The following is a 23847-nucleotide window of genomic DNA, read 5'->3' on the forward strand; positions in this document are numbered from 1 at the left end:
CTCAGATGTCCAGAAAGTGCACGGTTGTTCGGCAGGGAATCAAATGTTAGATACGTATATACTGTAAAAGCCCACTAATTCAGAGTTTGTGATAAAAATATTTAATTTTTCCATCCATGGCAAAGCGGTCTGTGAAATAATTAAACATGATCATTTAGAACGGGCTTTTATTATTCAGATATGCACTTCCCCGATTGCATATTTGAAAACAGGCTTTTCTGGATTACAAAAGTAATACATGTTTATTGTAGTAAAAATAGAAGCATTAAAAAAATACGTAGAAGGAAATGAACATAGAGATGAAAATGAACAGGAGGGATGACTGTTTTACACAGTGTCAGTATGTTCCTCTTTCCAGGCCACTAGCTAATAACCTATACTGGGCACTAAGCTGTATTTAGTTTTTCACTAAAATGGATGTTTTTCAGTCAAACAGATTGGGAGTGTAGGTGCAAGGTCACTCAGTAAGAATGTTTCTGTGTCCCCTTTTCCTGAGATAGAGAGCCTTCTTTTATTTCTCCCTAGCTATTAAATATTCATTGACATCCAAATCTCCATTGAGTGATAAATTTGCACAGTATATTATGTGAAAAAGATTAGAAAAGCATATTCATAACGTGATCCCATTTGGGAAAATATATATTTAACTGGGAAAAAAATTTATATAAACAAAAGTGTTTTGATCCTTGCACTGTTTATCTAGCTGGTTTTCTACCAAAATACTAATGCTGATGGCCTTTCAGTGGCGAGATCTGGGACAGCTTTGACTCTCTTTGATATAGCCCTGTGTGGTCTCCTGATTGGTTTATAATGAGCACATTGTGGAATCAGAACAAAAAAGCCATTTCCATTTTGAAATGGAAAGCAGAACGTTTCCTGAAAGGCTTTGCGTGCAACACACTGGAAATGCAAAGTGATCGCATGGACCACGCGGGGGAGCACGCCTGACCTCCTCTTCTCTCTGTTCCAGGAAGGCGTGGAAGTACGAGTGGCCAGAATCTTCAACACCTTTGGTCCGCGCATGCACATGAATGATGGGCGGGTGGTCAGCAACTTCATCCTGCAGGCGCTCCAGGGGGAGCCGCTCACGGTAGGTGCTGGCCTCGGCGCAGGGAACACATTACAACCCAAATTGAAGTCAGCTCACAAAGGATGAGGGACGAGTGCATCTCGGTTTGGGGAGTGACACTTCTCAAGCTGCCATGTCGTGTTTGTGTTCATCCCCGCTGCCCTCCACTAGGGGGAAGGCAGGCACGGGGACAGAACCCAGATGCATGACTGCTCCACGTAACTCGAGTCGCCGTGCCCTCCATGGCCACTGAGGTCTCTGCCCATGCCTCCAGGTCTGCCTGCCTGTACCAGCCGGCCTGTGAAGACCTTCCCCGACATATTTTTGGCTTGCTGGCTGTAGCCACAGGTGTGCCTGTACTGGGTGTCCTCGGATGACCAAGAAGCCTGGACTGGTAGGGTGAGGAGGTGAGCCGCATCTGGTCAGGCTGGGCCGTCACCTTGACAGTGGCGCCAGGCCCTCAGTACCATCCTCTACTGGCCACCCTCAACCCAGGGAAACTTCTGGAGCCAGCAGAGGTCCCAGTGATCTGTGGTCGGTGGTCCGAGTGTGTGGCAAGGATGTCTGTGCCAACAGTGACTGCTTGGTACCCTCAGATACCATCTGGGGTCAGGGTGGACTGCTCATTCCAGACCTGTCCCCACAGCCCTCTGGCCTCGCTGGGAAGGAGCGCCCCAGGCCTGCCTGGTGAGAGGCTCTGCCGGCGTGTTTGGTTTTGCTAATCCTCCCTCCCACCCCCACCTCCCCCGCCACTCCTCTTCATGATTGTCTGCCCAGGCTGCTTTGCTCTGATCTGTAGCCTCCTAGAGCCCTTTGCAGCGTGGCATTTGGTGGGACTCAGGAGTCGATTTGCATCCTGTTACTCTGAAAATCCTGTAGGATGGTTTGTTATCAATGGAGTGTATTCCAGGGGGAAGAATTAAAGCTCTTTGTATTTCTGTGTAGTACATATGCGCCTACCCATTGACCAGTTGGTCACGTTAGCTCACTCTTCTGTCCCATGATCTGCAGGTGACATTACTCACCTCCTTTTTCAGGTGAGGATGCTGGAGCACAGAGGTTATATGAGTTGCCCAGGCTTAGGTGGCCACACAGTGATAGCCTGGGTTTGAAGCCAGAGCCCCCGCTCTTCATGAGCGTTCTCCGTGGTGCGCATATCTGCTTGTCTGTGTTAGCTGCTCCACTGCCATTGTAGAACCAAAAGCCTAGCCTGTTACACAGTGGGATGGCTCCCTGAGGGCAGCTGCATCGTATAGCTGAGTTTCGCTGAATGCACTCCAGGGAAGAGATGAGTCCAAACTCCAGCTTCAGGCTCCCAACAGCCCATGCCAGTTCTCCCACATCCCCCTGTCACTAAGTGGTATCTTGGTACCCCAAATGGAGGCTCTGTGACCACACATGGCTCTTCTCCTTCCTTCACTGCACAGATCCACCTGCACATCCTAATAGCCGTGCCCTACCCAGGTAGATCCAGACTTCAGTCCCTGGTCTACACTGCTGCCGCCCCACCCCTATTTATTGCCATAGGCTTGGAGCCACTCTCATTCTCCCTGTCCTGTGTACTCTCAACCCCACAGCTGGAGGGAGCCTTGTAAAGAGAGGTCAGAAGCTCGAGTGGCTTTGCAGCTCCAGCAGAGCATGGGACGCGGCCCTGTTGCCTCCAAGCCTTCCCTCAGGCCGGACTTCCTTGCTCCCTTGCTCCTGCCTGTCCCAGGAGCGTCTTGCTTTTCTTCCAGGCATTCTTGTTCATTCATTCTCTCCTTAAGGGAAGCTTCTTGATGCTTCTCTGCATTATGGCACCAGGCTGGTTACCATAACCATGTTAATTGTCTTCACTGCCCTTGTAACCAGCTGAAATACGAATTTTACAGCCCCAATCCCTGTTAGTATAGTGTATGCTCTTCAAAACCAGGAACTTTGTTTCATTCATGGTTGCATCCCCAGCTCCCAAAAGACCGCCAGGCACATGGGCGCAGGAGAGAAATGTTGGGTGGACTAGTTACTGGGTTGTAGTGGCCGCTTTCCTTTATGGTAAGTGAAAGTGGTGAAACTTCCTGTCATCTCGTGTTCCCCTCTTGCTGCTGCTTGGGGTTCTGAGGAGCTCGTGCTATGCCCTGCGAACCCCTTAGTCCACCTGATCAGTTGAGAATTCCATGTCTGAGGACAGCCTGGTGCCTTTTTAGTGACTGTTTAGAAACTCCCTCATGCTGTGAGATGAGAGCTGCTTTGTTTGCAGAGTAAACTGTGAAAGCCTCCAAGAAGCAACTTGATTTAGTGCCTCCTTGGCAGCAGCCAGGGCTGCCGGTGTCCCCTAGCCACCCCAAGAATGCCTGCATTGTTGGCAGAGGTGGTAATTCATGTGTTGTCTTCACACCGAGCAAGCTTTTGTGCCAGAGCCAGAAGGGAGAAGATCTCTGGAGCCGTCCATGACTGCAGTTAATCCAGAACGTGGCGGGCTTCAGTCTCTGTGGGCACCTTCTGGTGGCAGGAGGCAGAAGTCCCGAGGGAGGCCTTTCAGAATGTGTTTTGTTTCCTTTGTCACACAGAATTCTGTTTCCCAGCAAGAATTTGATGAAGTCACTGACTTCATTCTTTTCTGTCCAATTGAGATACCATGCCTTGCTCTTGTCAGACGGCTCTGTGGAGCGGTCTGGGGAGAGACTCACAGGCCTGCCTCAGCCAGCCTGTCTTTAGAAACACTCGGTTTATTGAGGAAGGGAAATAAGGAGGCGCGTCCACCTATTTCCTTTTCTGCTACATTTCCAACAAGTCGCTTCCCAGATAAAGACCTCTTCGGGGTGGTCGGAGACGGCTCAGCGTCTCGTCCTCCCTTTCCAAGCGGGATGGGCGTGATTGCTTACCTTGCAGCTGTGTTTTTGAGCAGATTCCTCATGCCTGTCTTAGCATCTCACTCGCTGCTGTACCAGATGCCTGTGAGGAGGACTCAGGGAGTGTGTCACTAGGTTCAGTGCGTCATACATCAAAGCTGTATTTTAAGTGGAATCATGTAGAAGTTCAGCCAATTTTGCATCTCAGCTTAGAAAATAGATGAGTATGAGACCAGGCGCGGTGGCTCAAGCCTGTAATCCCAGCACTTTGGGAGGCCGAGACGGGTGGATCACGAGGTAAGGAGATCGAAACCATCCTGGATAACACGGTGAAACCCCGTCTCTACTAAAAAATACAAAAAACTAGCCGGGCGAGGTGGCGGGCGCCTGTAGTCCCAGCTACTCGGGAGGCTGAGGCCAGAGAATGGCGTGAACCCGGGAGGCGGAGCTTGCAGTGAGCTGAGATCCGGCCACTGCACTCCAGCCTGGGCTACAGAGCGAGACTCCGTCTCAAAAAAAAAGAAAAAAGAAAATAGATGAGTATGGTTCAGGTAGAGCTATTGTCCTACGTTTATTTTCGAAGAGACTTTGGCCCACAGTTCAGCAGCACATTCACAGGAGGGGTTCACTCTGCTTTCCACCTTACATGATTTTTCCCAGGTTTGGATTTGCCCAGGACAGGTCAGACGTGGCAGAATTGGGGTTTGAATCCAGTTCTATATCATTTTAAAAGCCTTGCTATTCTTCCAAAGGGAAATTTTGGAAAAATCATACTTCTAAGACCAAGTCAAAGCTGGTATGATGTTTAGCCTTTTTACTGATACTGTGGTATGTTAAGTGATTCTTACATTGGGCCTTTGTTTGTGGCAGAGGGCCATAGGATTTGTTAAACAGTTACTAAATGGTACTAAAGTATAGTGAGGAAGACTTTATTCAGGACCATCATGACAGGAATACGGATCATTGCAGTGGGATTTTTCAGGGGGAGAAAGACTGGGATCAACTCCAAATACAGTACAGGCAAGCAGAATTTTCAGCCAACGAGCAGGGAGGAGATGAGTGGTTGGAAAATGATTAAGCGGAAGCATCAGAGGTAAAGAGGATTCTATCTAAACCAATCTAACAGGATTCTTGCTGATGACAGGCCAGGGTGATCGGACACACTCTGGAGGATATGAGGAGTGAGGAATGTGAGGTATCGAGGGTAAGGGTTTCTCTAAACTGACTTAGGGTTCTTGTTAAAACTAGATTTTACAAGGAAGTGCACAAATGGGCCTAGGAGAAGGTACTAGAGCCTGAATGAAGTTTGGCCAAGCAAAGAATCTTTGTCACATCTTAAACACATAAAGCACAGCAGCTAGGGACATTGCCAAGTGATCATGAGAGCTCCTTGCTGCTCCTCACCCCCGGCTGGTCCTCTCCCCTGTTGGTGACTCCTTGATCATCACGCTGCTTTGACCCGCACACAGCCCTTCGTTCCCCGGCCCCCTGTAGCAGCCTTGACTCTTTCATGAATCTCCTTGCATCTCTCCTGTTCTGTGAAATGAAGCCAGAGGGACCGAATCTCACACTCTGTCTTCTGTTAGAAGAACAATGAGGAGGCTGAGGGAGCTCTGCTGACGTCAGCTGTCCACACCAGATCCCTGTGATAATCATGGCCAGATTTTGCTGCACACCCAATTTGTGCCAAGTCCCTGTGGGCCTTATCTTGAAGTGGGGGAGATAGAAGGCCTCAGACCACGCTGGGAGGGCTGTACACGGGCTGCAGTTGAGTTCTAGAGCCCGGGGAAGACAGATAGTTTGGATGGGGCATAATTGCATCACATCTTCTCTCTTGCACACACACCCTTTGTTTTACTTTACATTTTCACATTAGCACACTGAATATTTCACACATGAATTACAAATCCTCATGTTGCAAAGTACTGTGTTAGTGAAATAGGGAGGGTAATTTAATCCCAAGTATAGATGATGGATGTGATATGCTATAGAAACTGAAATCCAGCAGGACTCTTAAGGATACGAGGAAGGAAGTGTTCCAGGCTACCACTGACATTGCATCTTAGCCTAATGCACACACGGGAGCATACAAACCTTCAAGACTCTGTCAGCAAGGCCTGTCGGGGTGTGCAGTGGGCGTCCCACGGGATCCACGCCTTTCCACTGCAGCCTGGCAGAACAGCCACCTCTTGTACTAGGGACTATTTCGTTGAGGCCCAGTTGCTTTGTGGACATCAGGTGGGACCTCAGAGGGGGTGCTGCTGAGCGGCTTGTGTCACCGAATCTGAAGGGAGCAGAGCTTACCCGGTGACCGTGGTGCCTGCAGATGAACCTTGTGTCGGTGCTGGCTGGGTGGGGAGCTGCCCCTGGCGAGTCATGCAGGGAAATGCGCCCACAGTTGTAAATCTCCTTCCAGTGCGCTTTGAATGAGGCAACAGTGGGAAATACCCAGCAGTCTGCAGGTTATTTCGGGAGCCTTTTGGACTTCCCAGACTGCAACCCTTTGGGATGAAGTGACATTCACGCTGCTGAGTGTCTCCACCACAAGTCCGTTGTTTGGTTGAGCAGGTACCTGGTGTGGTTCTTCACATCCTGAGCCTGGCAGCCTGGGTTAACCCGTCCCGGTCTGGGGGTTCCATGGCTCCTCTCTGAGAGGCGGCGTGTGCGTGGATACCGCAGCTCTGATGGGCGAGCCTGGGCTTTCGATCAGGCTGAAGACTGGCCTCGGCTGGCTTGTTGAAGGCCACTGCCACTCTGCACAAAGGTGGGCTTTCTGTGAATGTGGCTGGAATGCACTGGCGGACTGGTGAGCCCACCATCGCAGTGACCCTGACTGAATGCGGTGCGAAGGTGCAAAACAAGTAGCAGAAGTGCATCTGTGCGCTCAGCTTTGAGAGCAGAGCCCCGGACGCAGGCAGAGGCAACGGGCAGGACAGCAGCACAGCCCCAAACCCACCTGTGGAGGAGCCTGTGACGCGGGAGTTGCCTAAATCCAATACTCACTACAGTGAGGTCGTAGAATGGCCTGGTGCCAGCCTGAGAGCCACAGTTTGAAAAAAAAAAAAAAAAAATTGTACAGGCAGTTCCGAAGTTATGAACACAATAGGGCGGGAAGAAGAATCCTGAACTTGGAGTCAAGATAAATTTGACTCTGCTGGGTGCAGGTCACTGCAGCACTTTGACCTTCCATCAGCTCATCTCCAAAATAAGGTTGTGAAAAACAAGAAGAGTTACACCTACAGCACTGGTGTAGAGGCGAGTTTCCAGGCTGAGGGAGCTGGCAGTAGGTGGACCTCCTCTCCTACCAAATCAGGCCCACTGCTTCCTGCCTTCCTCATGTGTATCAGAAGGATCAGCCAGGCCGGAGAATCAGGTTCAGACAGAACTCAAGGAATTCCCCTCTGCTTCCAAGAGGCCCACGCCCATCTTTCCTCAATGTTCCTTTACTGAGATTTGTTGCAGCTGTAGTTTCTGTGTTGACAGGAATCTCCATTCCTCAGTATCCACAGCCTTTTCTCAGTGGAAGGCCTTACCCCCAAGAACAGAACCTACATAGATAGAACTGATACACCTGTGAAACAGGCATATGTAAATGCTTACTAAGAAAACACAGAGATAGCCTTTGAACCTGCTAAATAAATAAGGCGTTCAGGAGGTTTGAGGCATGTGCTTTTTTTTTTTTTTTTTTTTGAGACGGAGTTTTATTCTTCTTGCCCAGGCTGGATTACAGTGGCGCGATCTTGGCTCACTGCAACCTCCGCCTCCCAGGTTCAGGCGATTCTCCTGCCCCAGCCTCCCGAGTAGCTGGAATTACAGGCATGTACCACCACACCCTGCTAGTTTTGTATTTTTAGTAGAGACTGGGTTTCTCCATGTTGGTCAGGCTGGTCTCGAACTCCCGACCTCAGGTGATCCGCCCACCTCGGCCTCCCAAAGTGCTGGGATTACAGGCATGAGCCACCGTGCCCGGCCATGCGTGTGCTTTTCTTCCCCACCTGCTCCTTCCCCTTTTCCTTCTCAGAGCTGGAGGGAGGAGCTCCAGGGAAGCCGGGCTGAGTGTTTGGGGCTGAGGGGGCTGGTGCTGTTCTCAGAGCTGCTGGCAGGGGCTCTTTTTTGCTGTCAGGCGGGAGGAGGCCCCAGGGTTGTTTAATAATCAAGCTTTTCCCAAAGGCAGTCCATTCCTCCCAGCTGCCTGCTTTCCACCACAGGAAGGCACACAAGCAAACAAAACCTCCGAGGGCACTCGTTCCTGTGATGCTGTACTTAGGAGATCTCCCCAAGCACCTCTGTTGCCATCTCCGCCTGAGTGGCGTGATCCGTGACGCTCCGCAGGTCGTTCAGCAGATGCTTATCCCATGCTAGTATCGCACCACGCATCGTGCTGGGCTCCAGCAGGGCGAAGAGCGTTTGGACACCAGTCCTTCTGGGGAGTTCACAGTTGGGGGCAGTTGGCAAAGGGCTTTCCCTGGGGAATGAGCCAGAGGAAGCTTCTCCAGGAGATGGCATCAGAGCCTGTCCCTAAAGGATAAGTAGCACTCTGCCAGGTGGAAAGTAGACAAGAGGGTCTTGGCCGGCAGAGCAAAGAACACAAGCCAAGCTATGGAAATGTGGAGCAAATGTGCAGTGGAAACAAAGGAGAATGTGACCCTCCCTCCTGCCTCCTCCGCGTCACTTTCAGAGTCTCCTGCATGGCTCCACCTTGGCCTTACATTAGAATCTCCTGGGGAACTAGCTGTAACAATACCAGGAGATGCCGGCCTCATCCCAAACAGTCTGTAGACCAGCCTGGGCGGCGTCCCCGGCTCTGCTGTTGGGCAGTCAGAGTGAGGAACCCCAGTTAAATGCACGTGTTACTGTTTGTGTGTAGATCTGTCACCTAGCTGGACTCTGAGGTCACAGCCCTCAGAGCCTCACATGATGCCTGACACATCATAAGACTCCAGCAGAAGCAAATTCCTTCAGGCACTGTCTTTTGAGGGAAGACTTTACGCATCTATACCAGCTGCACGCTTTAGGTGTTGCTGCCCCCGTCTCACTGTCGGGGCATGGTCTCGAAGTAGAGTGCGGGATGTGGCGCTAGATGCTTGGAGTCAACATCACTGCCCCCTGGGATCAGTTTCGAGGTCAGTCTGTGTTCCCTGAAGTTCCAAGGACACCTACTCAGTACTGGTGTGGTTTTCTCAGGAGGCCTAACTGTTGGTTTCCTTCCAGGTATACGGATCCGGGTCTCAGACAAGGGCGTTCCAGTACGTCAGGTAAGACCATCCTGCCCCACCCCAGCCTTAGCAGTGCCTTGGAGCAGGCCTACTTGACAGTTCAGTGTCTTGTATATATTAACCATTTCCATTTCCACAACACTAGCACTATATATTGATTAAAAATGTTTAATTTTATGATGGGAAAACTTGCTGTTCTCTGTTTAAAAGTTAAAATTTGCATTCATCTCCGTGACTATTGTGACTCATGTGCTAATCTTTTACTGCCACCTAGCGGTGTAGCGCTGAAGTTGTCCAGCTCTGAGGGTGACTTGGGTGATTTCAGCGCAGGCCAAGTTAAGAGATGGCCTTATGCATCCAGCAAACCTGTGAATGCCAGAATCTGACCCATTGCAAACGTGGCTCGCGGGGTGGAAGAGGTAGTCCTTGTGGAGGGCACAAGGTAGATAGTGTTCTCATGTTGAATTTCATGCTGACACTAAATGCAGATAAAAATATGTTTTTTGGATAGATTCACGTGGTGATTTTTATTGTTTTCTTGGCAATCCTTATAAATCCACTGTTTGGTTGCTCCATTCCACTGGTGATTAATTTTAGAAGGCAGTATGGATTCTCAGAGTAGTTAGGATAGAAGCAGTTGCGTATGCCAAAGTGCATCCACCAATATGTGGCTACTGTAAATTCTGTGAAAGTTTCTGGTATCCTGAATTGTTATAAAACCCAGTTCTATATTTTGAACCCATATATTTTCATTCTTCATTGCAAATACCCCAGTATGCCTGTCAATCAGGAAGTGTTATTCCTGCTGTCTTGGCGCCATCCCAGGGGCACTAGGGTGAGATGGTGGCTGTTGTGGTGCAGGTTGGGGTGGTGCAGGTCAGGGCAGCCCCCGAGTCCCACCTCAGCCAAAGCAACCACATAAAATTCTATCTACCCAGGACCCTTAGGTAAGGGTCCTGGGTAGGAGTCCCTAGGAGAAATGAAACTGGTAGTCAACTAAAATTTTAAAAACAATTCAAAATAACCACTGTAGATTTTTGCTGAAAGTATTTGTGAATTTCCATTTACTCCAAAAGAAAGCTGTGAGTAAACATTTACACAGTCAGTGGTTTTTTCCTCCCCACCCATTAGTATCTTGCCTCAAGGGGCAAAAAGCCCGAAAGTGTACTATAACCAACTATGTTGCCTAAATAGGCGTGCATATTCTAAAAAGCGATTTAACAGGGAAATGGCAGCGGCCCCCACTTTGGGACTGTGTTCATTTCAAAGCATTTATCATAGGCACTGTGTCCCTGGAGGAACTATCATGGCACACTTCTGTATGGGGACCAAATTGTGGGCCTCCTGTGGATTGAGTACCGTCTTCGCATAGTGACACGTTCTCATCCCATCCTCCTCCACTCACCCAGCTGTGCCCTTTCCTGAGGGAGTTCTGCTGTCCTCGGTTATGTGTGCCTGCCTTAGGCTTCCTCACCAGTGGCCCCCAGGCTTCTCCAGCCCCCACACCACATGGAATATCAATGAGATGTTGTGCGGTAAAAGGAAATCAGTCAGAACCCATTCTTCTTTCTGCTCTCATTATCTCAAGGGCATTGCCTGCAAAATTCATTTAAAATAGCCTCAGAGACTTTTCTTTTTCCAGGGACTAAAATACTTTGAGCATTCGATGATGCCTGCGCTATGTGCTGTCCCAGCTCAGGACAAAATGCACGCAGGGTACCCGGCCCGCTCTGATGGGCGAGACTCCCCTGCCCCGTCACTCTCTCTGTGCCCTGGTCACTGTCCTGTGCCTGCTTTGATGGTCGTGGCTCATGCTCCTAGCTGCCATCACATACATCGTCCTCTCGCACACCACTTGACTATTTGAAAAGAGGGCGTGAGCAGTTTCCCTAGACATTTGGTTGTTAACCCTTTTAGAAAACCCCTTTTGGTAACACTTCAGTAGTAGTTATTTACTCCCCACTCTGGTGATCCTCTCCGGTTTCACAGTAGCGGAGCCTGAGATGACGAGGCTTCAGGGACTTTGCCATACTTGGGCAAGGGTTTCCCGACTTAACTTTTTAGTCATTGAGGACTCAACTGAGTTCATTAACTGACCAAAGTTTTGATGTTTTTCACAAGCAGTTTTTTAGGAACCGAGCATCTTTTAGTAATGCACAATGTCTGGGTCCATAGTTACTGTATTAACCATTCTCCAAACCCATGATTGCCTCAAAACAACAGTGCAGGGAGTCTGAGGTCTAGGTGGCCACCGCGTCGACATTTTGGCGTGACCGTGTTTACTATTCTCATGGCCGGTTTTGTCCTCATTTACATAACAAAGGCATGCTATTTTTTAAAAAAGTCACTTTGTCAAAATGACACTTGTAAAGAGCTTCAGGTTAAATGAGTGTGATCTATGCAATTGTGACCTTAAAAGTTGCCAGTGTGTCAGGTAGAAGGCCCATGGCCCTCCCGTCTGCCCCCCTGAGGATGACTACCTGAGAGTGAGCCTTCTTCCGACTCAAATAGACCCCACCCCCCAGTTTCAATATGAAAACCTATTGTGGATGCAGCGGAATGGCAGCTTTTAATGTCTTTTTACAAACGTGCACAGGTGTACGTGATGAGTGCGCTGTTGAAATGTAACAGTACTGCCATAGTGATGAAGTGACTTTTTGCTACTTTCTATAAAAGAGGAATCATCCAGGGTCAGCAGGGATTTGCATTAGTGCTTGATCCTTGAGAATACAACATTTTAAGCATGTTCGTATGAAATACGCATTTGTCGTTAAGGAACACACAGAAATATCTTATTTACTAAATACCCCAATAGTTTTTTTTCAATTGAAAGCAAAACCTATCTGAGGTTTTCTTTTGGAAGTTTATCCAGACCCAGCGTGACCTGCTCCTCACTGGTAACGATGGAGGACGAGAAGGAGACGGGTCAGAGCTTTAAAAGTCTTCTAAGAATTGTAGCTCATGGAAAATTGGCATAGAAAAAGTGCTTGTGCTTATTAGCAGTGAGGTGTCATTTTTACGAAGTAACTTTTTTTTAACAGAGCCACACTTTAAAGCTTCTGAAAATAAGAGCCAAACCTTGGTAAGCGAAAGTTTGCTTACTTACCTTCACCTTCATGGCCCAGTTGATCACAATCCATTTGAAACATCTGAATATCCCTGACCGTTTTCATACGAGGTGTTTTGCGGGATGGCGACTTCACCGTCGGGGGCATAGGGAGGGACGTTTCTGTTTATTTCAACCCTCAGTATTGTCTGGCTTTATCTGTGATTTGCCAGTATGGGGATCACATACTGGAGTTCCTTCATTTCCGTGGATCTTGTTTTCAAAAGTAATCACGTGCTTTCGTACAGGTCAACTACTGGGTTCACATTAAACATGAATTTTCTTTGGAAACTTACGTAAACTCCATCTTTTTTGAGTGTATGCCTGTTTTAACTTATGCTTAGTTTTTCATTGTTAAAGGACTTCAGAAATGCAGTGGCGAACTCAGCCCCATCTCTCAGCTTCCATCCTATTTAACCATCTCCACCACACCCAAAAAAAGCAAATCCCAGACGTCAAATGTATCATTTCATCCATAAATACTTCCGCATTATAAACACCATGTTAGTTTGCAGGATTTTATTTTGACATTCAGTTTTCCATTTGGGTTTTTATTTTCTTCTGGGGGTGGTAATTTTTCTTCTGGGAGGGCTTCTACGTGGCGCGTGGCACTAGCGCCTTCCAGCAGGCCGAGCCTCACCCGCCTCCCCTTTTTTACAGTGATCTGGTGAATGGCCTCGTGGCTCTCATGAACAGCAACGTCAGCAGCCCAGTCAACCTGGTGAGTGCTCCTCTCCCTCCACTCTGCAGGACAGCTCAGACTTTCATTCATTTGTGAAACCATGAGCAGCACCAGGCTTTGCTTCATTTGCTATCAGCACACTTAAGGCATTCGTGTTTGTTGCTTGCTAAATACTAGAGGAAAAACAAACAGAAAGTAAGAGTATACAAAGAAGTAAAATATCTGCAAGACATGGATGAGTGATGTAATTAGTCCCTCCACCTTCTGAAGGGCCCAGGTCTAAAACTGTGTGAAGCCCTTTGGTGGTCGTAGGTGGACATGTGTATGCATCTCATTCTCTTTTTACTAGGTGGGTCGTCATTATAAGACCTGATTGCGTTTTTAGAAGATGGAGGTTGTTCAGAGAGAAAGTTTTCCAGTTTTTGATGATGTCTGTCATTTAGCCGGACAGACCACCTTCGTGGCTTCTTGCCTTCCCTGCATGCCTGCCTGCAGCCCAGAACCTCCCTGTTGGAGGGATCATCCAGTCTTGAGCAGTTTCAGTGCTGGTGAACTTACTTCTGCTCAGAGAAATTCACCCTGTCTTTGGACAGTTCTGGCTGGCAGAAAACTCTTCCTTATATTGAACCAGAAATCTCACTTTCTGCACACCAGTCCACTGACCTCACTTCTCCACCTGGGGGCCATTCATGGCAGTGTGATGCCTCTACATTGTGGTAACTCTCCAAAGATTTGAAGGACATGGTCCTACGCGCCAAGCCTCCTCCTCCTCCTTGGCTGCGTCAGCCAAGGTCATGGTAGGACCTCTTACCCTTTCTATCACTGAGTGATTTTCTGAGCAGTTTTGTTCCATCTCATTTAAAATGCAAGGTTTCCAATGTGGACTGTCCAGCATTCAAGATGTTCTGCGTCTGTTGATGGCAGTGGACACAGGAACCCCTTAGCTCACTAGAGACCTCCCCCTTAATCCTACCTCGATGAAGCCTTGGGGTCATTTCAGATGCTTCTCCCAAACTACCTCTCCCGGTTCCTATACAACATTCTAAGGTTCGGGGAACTCTAAAATGTTGGCCATGTGACCTGTTTCTTGCAAACCATGTCACCTTTGCTTATGCATGTCTTTGTAACCAGCCATCTCAAATACATTGCCGACCGTGTATTTTCCCCCGAGGTGAAAGGGAATTCTCATCACGTAGGGAAGAATGTGCCCTGGAGTGCTAACTCCATCCTGGGACTGTTGCAGATTCGTGGGTACAGTGTGCCGCGTTTGAAAAAAACATTCACTTAAAACAGACCAGAACGTGCCTGGCACTGTAAGCCTCATCTTGCTTGCAGCATTTGCCTGTGTACACCGGAGAGGCCTGAGCCACCCCTGCTCTGCGTTTTTGCTGCAGGTTCTTTAGCAGGGGTGTTGTCAGTGACTTCCCTGGGCAGCCAGGCTCTTCTCTGTGGATACCATGTTCCTCCTCCCCCCTTTGTGGAGAGCCTTTGCACAGGGACAGTTCATGAACTTGGAATCGTGTGTGTGCCAGGAGCCCCGATAAAGGCAGAATCACTTTCTTCCAAATTCCCGTCGCTCCACTTTGCTAGTCAGTCCCCTCTGTGCTCAAGTGAGGCCCAGGGTCCCTCCCTCCACATTTACCCTCTAGCTTCAGGCTAACCGAGGACCTGGGCATGAAGAGGCTTTAGAACATAGAATTAACAGACTTTATGTTGGTCTCTTATGATAGGCAGCAGTGGCGGCAGAGTGGAGTAACAGGTGTTCTGATGTGTGATGGAAGGGAGAAAAAGAGCAAGTGGTTTTCCTTAAAGCCCCCACAAGTGTTCTCTCTTCATGAAGCGCGTCGAGTTTGACCTCTGGCTTGCTGGGGACGCTTGCCTGTGAGCATACTCATTTCTGCCTTAGCTTTCGGGTGTGAGATTGCACGTCCTTCATCATTGACGTGGTTAACACAGCTCACCCAGAGGGAAATAGATGGTGTTAGGAGAGCTAATTTTGTAAACCCAAGCTTTTATAAAAGTGACATTGAAGTTATGTCAGATATGAAATTGTCTGATACTCAGCGAGTGAATGTGTGCCTTCATCAGAGACTCTGGACCTATCCAGAGCCCAGCCTTGTACACAGCAGCCCAGAGGCTGCAGGTATAGATGGTGCAGTTTAGCACTGCCAGGTGAGTAACTGTCATCTTGGAAGCGGAGTACGCTCTGGCACACGGAGCTCTGCTGAAGCACTGCAGAGAGGTCAGACTTGGCCGGCAGACGTCTCTGCAGACACGCATGTGGTCTGGGTGGCGGGTTGCTGCTGTTGTCATGACGCTTATAACTGGAAACCCTTTCTTCCTTAGGGGAACCCAGAAGAACACACAATCCTAGAATTTGCTCAGTTAATTAAAAACCTTGTTGGTAAGTAGGATAAATCACTTCCTGAGTAAAATCGGCTGTGCCTGCCCTATCTGTGGATAACACCTTGACTAGACAGCGGGTAATTAATACCAGCTAATTGAATTGGATCAAAGCAGAACTTTTTATCAGGAACACTTAAGTGTTTTCCAATTTTTAAGGAATAGAAAGATAAAGGAGGGCAGGATGGCTTTGTTCTCAGTTTTCATTGTAGGTTTGCATGGAGTGGGAGGGAGGAGGAGATTTGCTCCCAGTGTTTGAGGCACGATTGTGTTAGGTCATCCTGCATGGGTGACAACTATTGGATTTCTGAACTGGTCATGTCAAGCATAGCATTTCAGACAGCAAGAGATAGCAACCACCAGCTGTGTGCTTCAGGCAAGTTTAAAATTTTGTTTGCAGTTCTGGTCATCCTGGCCGCCAGCCACTGGGGGCAGTGTAGCATTGGGAGAACCCCATCAAGGTGGGCTCTTAGGCCATGAGAAGGTCAGGTCTTCCAGACCAGCCCTGGATTGCAGACGTAGAGTGCATGAGCCCTCGGCCTCATCCTCAGACTTCCTGGAGCTCTGAGGAGTCAGACTCTTGCAGGGTGTCTGTTGTCTGGGGTTGATTCTGAAATTTGAGTGAAGTCACAACCAGACTGGACTGGCAGGTAGGCCAGGGAGGAGCATGCCACAGTGTGTCCTGAGGTGACCATTCAGACCCCACTTGGCTGGGTTAATTCCTCCAGCGTGCCCTTCCTGCGTCAGGCTGCCATTTACCGGCGTTGGTCTAATCACCGCGGACAGTTGGAGTCCTCTCGTTGCTCGTGGCAGTAGAGGCAGTGGTCTTCCTCAGACGTAGCCTGCATCATCTGCGGCTCCCACAGCCGCTTCGATGCACTTCTCAGCTTTTCCATCCTGAATCTGTGTTCCTCCCTCGTGAGGAAGGGGCAGGCTCAGATCACAGCTCTCTGCCATCCACTCCTTCATACCCTCACTGCCCACAGTGAGGCCCGTGGGCCAGCGCAGCAGTAGCATTGGTTGCCTGTTAGAAATTTGGACTCTCACGCCCTAGCCCAGGCCCCCAGATCAGGATCTGCATGTTGACAGGCTCTTCAGGTGATCCGTGCATGCTGACGCTTGAGAAACTCTATTTGAAACCTAAGGTTGTCGGGAGGGGTGCGCAGCTTCCTTGCTGTACTTCTGTGTGTAGCTTTGTGGCACACCATCCTGAACCACCCCTGGTGGTGATTTGCTGCAGGGTCTCCGATGTGGCCTCCATGACGGGGAGGCAGGGAAAGCCTCCACAAGCTTTCTTCTGCAGGTCTGGCCCACAGTCACTGGTGGGGCTGTATTCTGCTGGCCAGTGGGGCCTGGGCCCAGCAAGGGTGCAGAACAGGCCGGGCTTTGCCGTCCTCCGAGAGGTCCCTCCAGCTGGGTGGCTGCACATCTTGAGTCTCAGGGCTGTCCAGGCTCTGAGCACCCAAGTGTGGCCCACTTGGGGCATCCACCTCAGGGACGGCCCCACACCACGTTTGTGGTCTCACACTGGGGTCATGCTCAGTGGACACGTCTCACTTGTTACCTGGTGTGGGTGGTCTGCCTTGGAGCAGCCCTCTTGTACTGGGCGGAAACTCAGGCCTGTTGAGACAGAGTAACGTGCCTCCCACCAGGCTCTTGCCGGGCACCTGCACAGTCAGCTTGGCCACAGCGGTTGCAGGAGCGTTCCCTGGACTTCCATGCAGGACAGTCCCTCGGGAGCTCTGGGGCTTCTTGAGAACTGCATCTCCACTGCCTGCACCCTATTCACACTGCATATGGGGTTTGACTTTGATGTGGATGGTAAGGCCGCGCTTCCCCGTGCTTTGTGATTCTCGCCTACCTTTTTTTGTTTAAACATCTCAGGTAGCGGAAGTGAAATTCAGTTTCTCTCCGAAGCCCAGGATGACCCACAGAAAAGAAAACCAGACATCAAAAAAGCGAAGCTGATGCTGGGGTGGGAGCCCGTGGTAAGTGCAGGGAGTTAATGCTGCCTTGTGGGGAGGGGCCTCCCGTGTCCTGTCTCTTCTGTCCTGTAGGCACCGACCCTTGTCAGGCAGCCGCCAGGGGAGCAAGGTGGGCTCGGCATCCAGGCAGATAGAGGGTTTTCTCCAAGCAGTAAACAGCCTCTCCTGTATCAGGAGTCTCAGAGAATGTTACCCGGGAAGCGGCTGGAAGCCCCTGCTCTGTGCTCTGTTTTCGTAAAATCACACACACGCACACACACACACGCTCTCATACTCTCATACACACAGACTGTCATACAAACACTTGTACACACATATTCTCACACTGTCTCCCACACACACTGTCATATATACACTGTTACACGAACACACTTAATACATGTATACTCACACTCATTTTCACACATACACATTCACACTATCATACACATTCTCACATTCATACACTCACACGCACACTCATACACACACATTCACACATACACTCTCACTTCCACATACACTCCCACACACACACACACACACACGGCTGACTGTGAACGACGTGCCGAGAGCACTGGCAGCGCACACTCAGAGCCCTGTGTGGCCCCGGTTGCCTGCCTCTCGAGTGTGCGGGGCCAGGTCAGGAGCAGATGGTCTGCATCAGCCCCGCAGTGGAGCCCCTGGTTGGAAGCATGTGAGACTGAAGGGTGTGGAGGAAGGGGAACTGCATGCCGCCTTGTCGTCTGAAGGGGGCAGGGTGGGGGCAGCTGCCGCCCCTCTGGTGCTGAGCCTGAACCCAGCCTGCCTCTGCTCTGCTTCCTGCTGTGCCCTTCCTGCCTTGGGTGACTGCAGACTCCTCCCCACCGGAGAACGCTCGCCCTTAGGGCTGCCTGTGTCCTTCAGAGACCACCTGTGTAGGGAGGTTGGCTGGGCCGGCCGCATCTACAAAAGCAAGCCCACCTCATTTACTGTCAGCTCTGCCTGGCTGTTCCCTCTTTGCCCACCCTCATGTGCCCCACTGAAACTCAGGCTCCCCTTGGGCAGAGGCGTGTGGCCCTGTGTCCAGCAGGAGCCCAGCACCTGTCAGACCTGACACACACTGGGTGCTCAGCCAATGTAGGAGCGTCTTGGCGTGGCCCATAGGTTGTGGCGGTCAGAGAGTCAGGGACGCAGTTGAGAGCTCCGTTTACCTTTTTAAAATGTGCATAGTGAGAGCTGAGTAGAATCCTAGAATATTGAGCTTTAAAGGGACATGAGAGTTCCAGCCTGATGATCCTTATTTCATTCTGTGATGTCCAAGTCTAAGTGATCTGCTAAAAGCCACAGATATTTGTTGAATGAAATAAAAATACAATTATACCCAGACTTCACAAAATCTAATAATCCCAAGCTGTGCAAAACGAGTTATAGCAGCTTAGGTAGTTTCTTGTGTTTTGAAGCTTTGTAAGGGGCCATTGGTCCCTTTGTAAGGAGAACCTATATTTTTAAACAAAATATTTTTTGAAGAGTTAAATGTGCATTCGCTAGGTATTAACTCTTGCTTTTGATGTGAGGTGTGTGTATGCTCAGTATCTTTATTTTTCTGGAATTTAGATCACAGTATTCTAACATTCTTGGAATGTGAGCCATCTACCACTGGTTTCTCTCCTAGTAGTAGTTTTAATTTATAATAAATTTTTGAGGGATATGATCCAAAGAAACTTACAGGCGTTATCCATCTTAATTGTCCCAAGTGTGTGTGTTTAACAGCTTGTTGAGCTGTAATTGGCATACTGCAAAGTGCCCATATTTAGAAGATACAGTTTGATAAGTTTTCATCTATTTTGACACCTGTGAAACCATCCCCACAGTCAAGCTGACAGACAGACCTTCTCCCCCAGTGGTGCCCCAGCACCCCTTGGCAGTGCCTCCCTTCACCTTTTCTCTTTCTGCTCTTAATCAGCAGTTGATCTGGCTGGTTTCCTGTTGGCTGCAAAGCAGCTGCAGATGAAGGTTGCTTTCTGTGGTGTGGGCTGCCGTGGGTCCCCTCTCAGACTCAGCCTCTTAGTATGGTGGGGGTGCAAGTGGGCCACGATCCGCTGGGCAGTGTAAAGGGCTGATGTCACGTGGGAGAATCAGGCGTGTTGATCAGATGCAAATCACCTTCCCAAAGCATCTTCCCACCACTTCAAGGTGGATTTCTTCTGAAAGAATGGGGCACATGGGCATTATCTGAAAAACAGTCTTGCCAGCTGATTGAAACTGGAGCAGACATTATACCGGCAAGAGGTGGTTGGGGTCTTTTGTGGGGTGGAGCTCACTTGGCTTCAGTAAGAGTGACACTTGTTAGCCCCACATTACATTCTGAAAGTGGCCCTGAAGGACCTCTGGCTTCTCTTGGGCCGTGATGCTGGATGCTGGATGCTGTCACAACCAAAGCGTGGTTCTGTGCGCGTTCCTCTGAAGGAGGCCCGACTGGCTGCAAGGTGGCACTTCCTTCCTGCGATGCCCTTCTGTCAATGTGACCTTGTCTCCCTTTCTCGCTTTCCCTTTAAACAGGTCCCGCTAGAGGAAGGTTTAAACAAAGCAATTCACTACTTCCGTAAAGAACTCGAGTACCAGGCAAATAATCAGTACATCCCCAAACCAAAGCCTGCCAGAATAAAGAAAGGACGGACTCGCCACAACTGAACTCCTCACTTTTAGGACACAAGACTACCATTGTACACTTGATGGGATGTATTTTTGGCTTTTTTTGTTGTTGTTTAAAGAAAGACTTTAACAGGTGTCATGAACAACAAACTGGAATTTCATTCTGAAGCTTGCTTTAATGAAATGGATGTGCCTAAAAGCTCCCCTCAAAAAACTGCAGATTTTGCCTTGCACTTTTTGAATCTCTCTTTTTATGTAAAATAGCGTAGATGCATCTCTGCATATTTTCAAGTTTTTTATCTTGCTGTGAGAGCATATGTTGTGACTGTCGTTGACAGTTTTATTTACTGGTTTCTTTGTGAAGCTGAAAAGGAACATTAAACGGGACGAAAAATGCCGATTTTATTTATAAAAGTGGGTACTTAATAAATGAGTCGTTACACTATGCATAAAGAAAAATCCTAGCAGTACTGTCAGGTGGGTGGTGCACCGGCATTGACTTTAGGGCAGATAAAAGAATTCTGTGTGAGAGCTTTATGTTTCTCTTTTCATTCAGAGTTTTTCCAAGGTCTACTTTTGAGTTGCAAACTTAAGACTTTGAAATATTCCTGTTGGTCATGATCAAGGATATTTGAAATCACTACTGTGTTTTGCTGCGTATCTGGGGCGGGGGCGGGTTGAGGGGGACAAAGTTAACATATTCTTGGTTAACCATGGGTAAATATGCTATTTTAATAAAATATGGAAACTTACCAGTCATGGACTTCCAGTTTTAAAGGTTGTCTTTCTGCTTCGTCATGGCACTTGTTGGACTGCTAAGGAAAATACTGGAAAATGTAGTTTAAAAGAAAATCTGAAAACATTCAGGTTTGTGCACTATGTAATCTGATATGTAGCGATTGAAAACATTTATATGCTACTCAGGCTGAGTGTATGCATATAGTGTTCACTGCCATGTGACGTTTTCAGATCTTAGCCAGGGTTGGAATCAGTTTTGTGACCTTCCTTGGCAACACAGACCAGATGGAGAAAAAAAGGTACAAGTTGTCTCCTCTGGAGAGATTTGTGAACTAGGCTTATTGAGTGAAAACTTTGAGAGCTTATGTTTTCAATAAGAACCCTTTCAAGGTTCAGTGTTAGCATTTTGTTTTTCGTCTTAATAAATGGAAGAACAATGCGATACGTTAAAGCTCCACATTTTCCAAGTAGATTGGCTCCGCGTGACAGCAGCACAAACCTGAGCAGGCGCTGCGAGGATAAAGGTTTCTATGTATCAGAAGCATTTAAAAATGAGAGATCCTAAGATACCTAACCAGTATAAGCTAGACTTGCCTGTGCTTTACAACCACCTTGGGATTCTTCTTAATTGGACATATTTTTGGAATCCCAATCTTGGGCAGGGCAGAGGACGATGTGGTTTTGTGTCTTTTTCGTGCTAAATTCTCCAGAAGATTCTGGAACTAGGGTCAGTGCTAGATTGGATGTGGTGTGAGAGAGAAAGAGGAATCAAAGATGTTTCTTATTTATAATTTTAATTATTTTAGCCAGAAGTAAGTGATATACCATTTACCGAGATGGGATTAACAGAGCTGGGAAGCTTATTTGGGAACTACTAATGGTGACCAAGACATTGAAGAAGGAGTATAGACAGGGACAGCTGAGAATTTGCAGGGGTTAAGTTCTACAGTGCAATTTGGGAGAACCTAAAGGCCCCAGGGTCCAGAATTCTCTTACCTTGTTACTTGCTAGTTAGTATCTGGAATTCTTCCATGAGGTTCATTCTTTGGTTTTCTTGCCTGTGATTTTCATGCAATATTTTCAGGGGAGGGAGGAGGAAGGGGAAGAGGAGTTATATCTAATTTACCCTAAAGAAACAAGTAATGCGTCAAGGTTGTAGTGTAAGGTTCATTCCCATGAATGTCCTGGGAAGAGAGGGAAGTGGAGTTGAGGGGCCTGGAAAGGGATGAATGGGTAGACAGAGCATGGTTACTGTGGTCTGAATGTTTGTGTCCCCTGTAATTCATGAGTTAAAACCTAATCCCCAGTGCAATAGCATTAAGAGGTAGGATGCTTAAGAGGATTAGGCCATGAGGGCAGGGCCCTTTAGTGCCTACAAAAAAGGAACTTTTGTAGTTCCTTTTATAGGCACTAAAGGGCTCTAGGGAGCTTTTTTGCGTCTTCTGCCATGTTTTAAGGACACAGCAAGAAGGTGCTATCTATGAGGAACAGCCCCTCACCAGACACTAAATCTGCCAGCACCTAGATCCTGGGCTTCCCAGCTTCCAAAACTACCAGCAGTAAATTTATATTGTTTATAAAGTACCCAATCTGAAGTATTTTGTTCTAGCAGCCCGAACAACTAACACAGTGGTGCTCCGGCATCTCAGGATTGGCTCCCGGTTGAGGCATCACTGCTATTGCTTGCAGGGATGAGACTGGTACAGCTGCTCTTACTAACTTCAGTGACCATCATAGTGGGCTTAAGCAAGGTGCAGATTAGAGACTGAACACACTGGATTTCCACTACACCCTCTTAGGTACTGAGCCCAGCCCACTGGCCCAGCTGGACTCTTGTGACTTCTGTGGCATTGCCTCTGCTCCAGCCCTGACAGCATCTCTTATCACAGCTCTGGTGCTTCATAGGCCACCGTTCTGGTTCATGGTTCTTAGTTATGTGTGAACTTGACTTTGTTCTCAATCTAAAAGGTGTATTGAGTGAAATGCTGGTCTGGTGATAACTGTGAGCTACAGTTTGGTCTCTTAAGACTGGGCAATCTAGAAAATCCTCAGCAGTTTCCTAGGGCAAAAGAGTTGTGAGTTTTAATGCTTCAGTTCATCTGTTTAAAGTGGTTTGTTGACTTTATCCGGATATTCTCAGTGGTTGGTTGTTACCTTTGTAAGGGAGTTGAAAGATTATATTACCCTGAGAACTGATGCCATAGTATCTGGGGTGTGATGCACTGAGCTTCAGAGACAGCAGCAAGACTTGGTTCTAATCACCGTGATTAATCCACGTTTTCTGTGTATTAAAAAGCCCTGAGTGTGTCGTGCTTGGACCTTGGCCACTTTGGAGAACAAGAGTCATTTTTGTCTACAATTGTGTTGTGGGAAAGAAAAAAGTAAAGATATTATTATCAAAAACAATGTTTTTAAAACATCTTGCTATTTTGGTGCTGCTGAATTTTAAGTTTCTGTATTTTATACACATTTTACTTGAAGTAAAACTAATGTGATGTGGTGTAGAATTCCAGGATGTAAGAGTCAATATAGGTGGCTCTACCATGTACTAATGAGGGGAGGTCAGTTTTTAAAGAAATGAAGATAAAGGAAAATGCAAGGAAGAGACTCTACCATTTTTAGAAAATAGACATACTTTCCCTCATCTTCCTACTAAGTACAATTTAAAATTCTGACATTGTATGTAAAACAAGCATAAGATGCTGAAAGTAGATAGAAAAAGGTAGACCAGCCAGGCACCTCAGGACCTGAGGAAGAATGCAGTGGTGATACGGGCTGAACCGTGTTGCCTTAAAATGTATGTTGAAGTCTTAACCCACAGGACCTCAAAATGTAACTATAGAAATTAGGCCTCTGAAGGTGATTATGTTAAAATAAGTTCTTTAGGGTGAGCCCTAATTCAGTCTGACTGGTGTCCTTGTAAGAAGAGAAAATTTAGACACCGGAGATATGCATGCACAGAGAGAAGGCCATGTGAGAACACAGCAAGAAAGCAGCCATCTCAGCCCACGAGAGAGGCCTTCGGAGAAACCAAACCTGTTGACACCTATTGATCTTGGACTTCTAGCTTCCAGAACTGTGAGCAAAAGGAATTTCTGTTGCTTAAGCCACCCAGTCTCTGGTATTTTGTCACGGCACTCCTAGCAAACTAATACAAGTCGTGAGTTCCCTGGGTTTTCTTTTTGCCTTCTATATTGCTAGCCTTGG

General features: G+C 48.0%; 1 protein-coding gene across 3 annotated transcripts in view; it reads left to right on the plus strand.

The window, feature by feature from the left end:
• Positions 1-20665, plus strand: part of UXS1 (UDP-glucuronate decarboxylase 1) — a 67725-nt gene extending 47060 nt beyond the window's left edge. For all 3 annotated transcript variants that reach the window (XM_011984681.1, XM_011984682.1, XM_011984684.1), the window contains 6 exons: positions 971-1090; positions 9109-9152; positions 12880-12940; positions 15248-15305; positions 17189-17292; positions 19810-20665. In XM_011984681.1, coding sequence (XP_011840071.1) covers positions 971-1090; positions 9109-9152; positions 12880-12940; positions 15248-15305; positions 17189-17292; positions 19810-19941 — 519 coding nt within the window. In that variant the 3' untranslated portion in view covers positions 19942-20665. The remainder of the gene's footprint in view (positions 1-970; positions 1091-9108; positions 9153-12879; positions 12941-15247; positions 15306-17188; positions 17293-19809) is intronic.
• Positions 20666-23847: the final 3182 nt, after the last annotated feature.

Source organism: Mandrillus leucophaeus, unplaced genomic scaffold (assembly GCF_000951045.1).
Source record: "Mandrillus leucophaeus isolate KB7577 unplaced genomic scaffold, Mleu.le_1.0 Scaffold271, whole genome shotgun sequence".
Taxonomy (NCBI): domain Eukaryota; kingdom Metazoa; phylum Chordata; class Mammalia; order Primates; family Cercopithecidae; genus Mandrillus; species Mandrillus leucophaeus.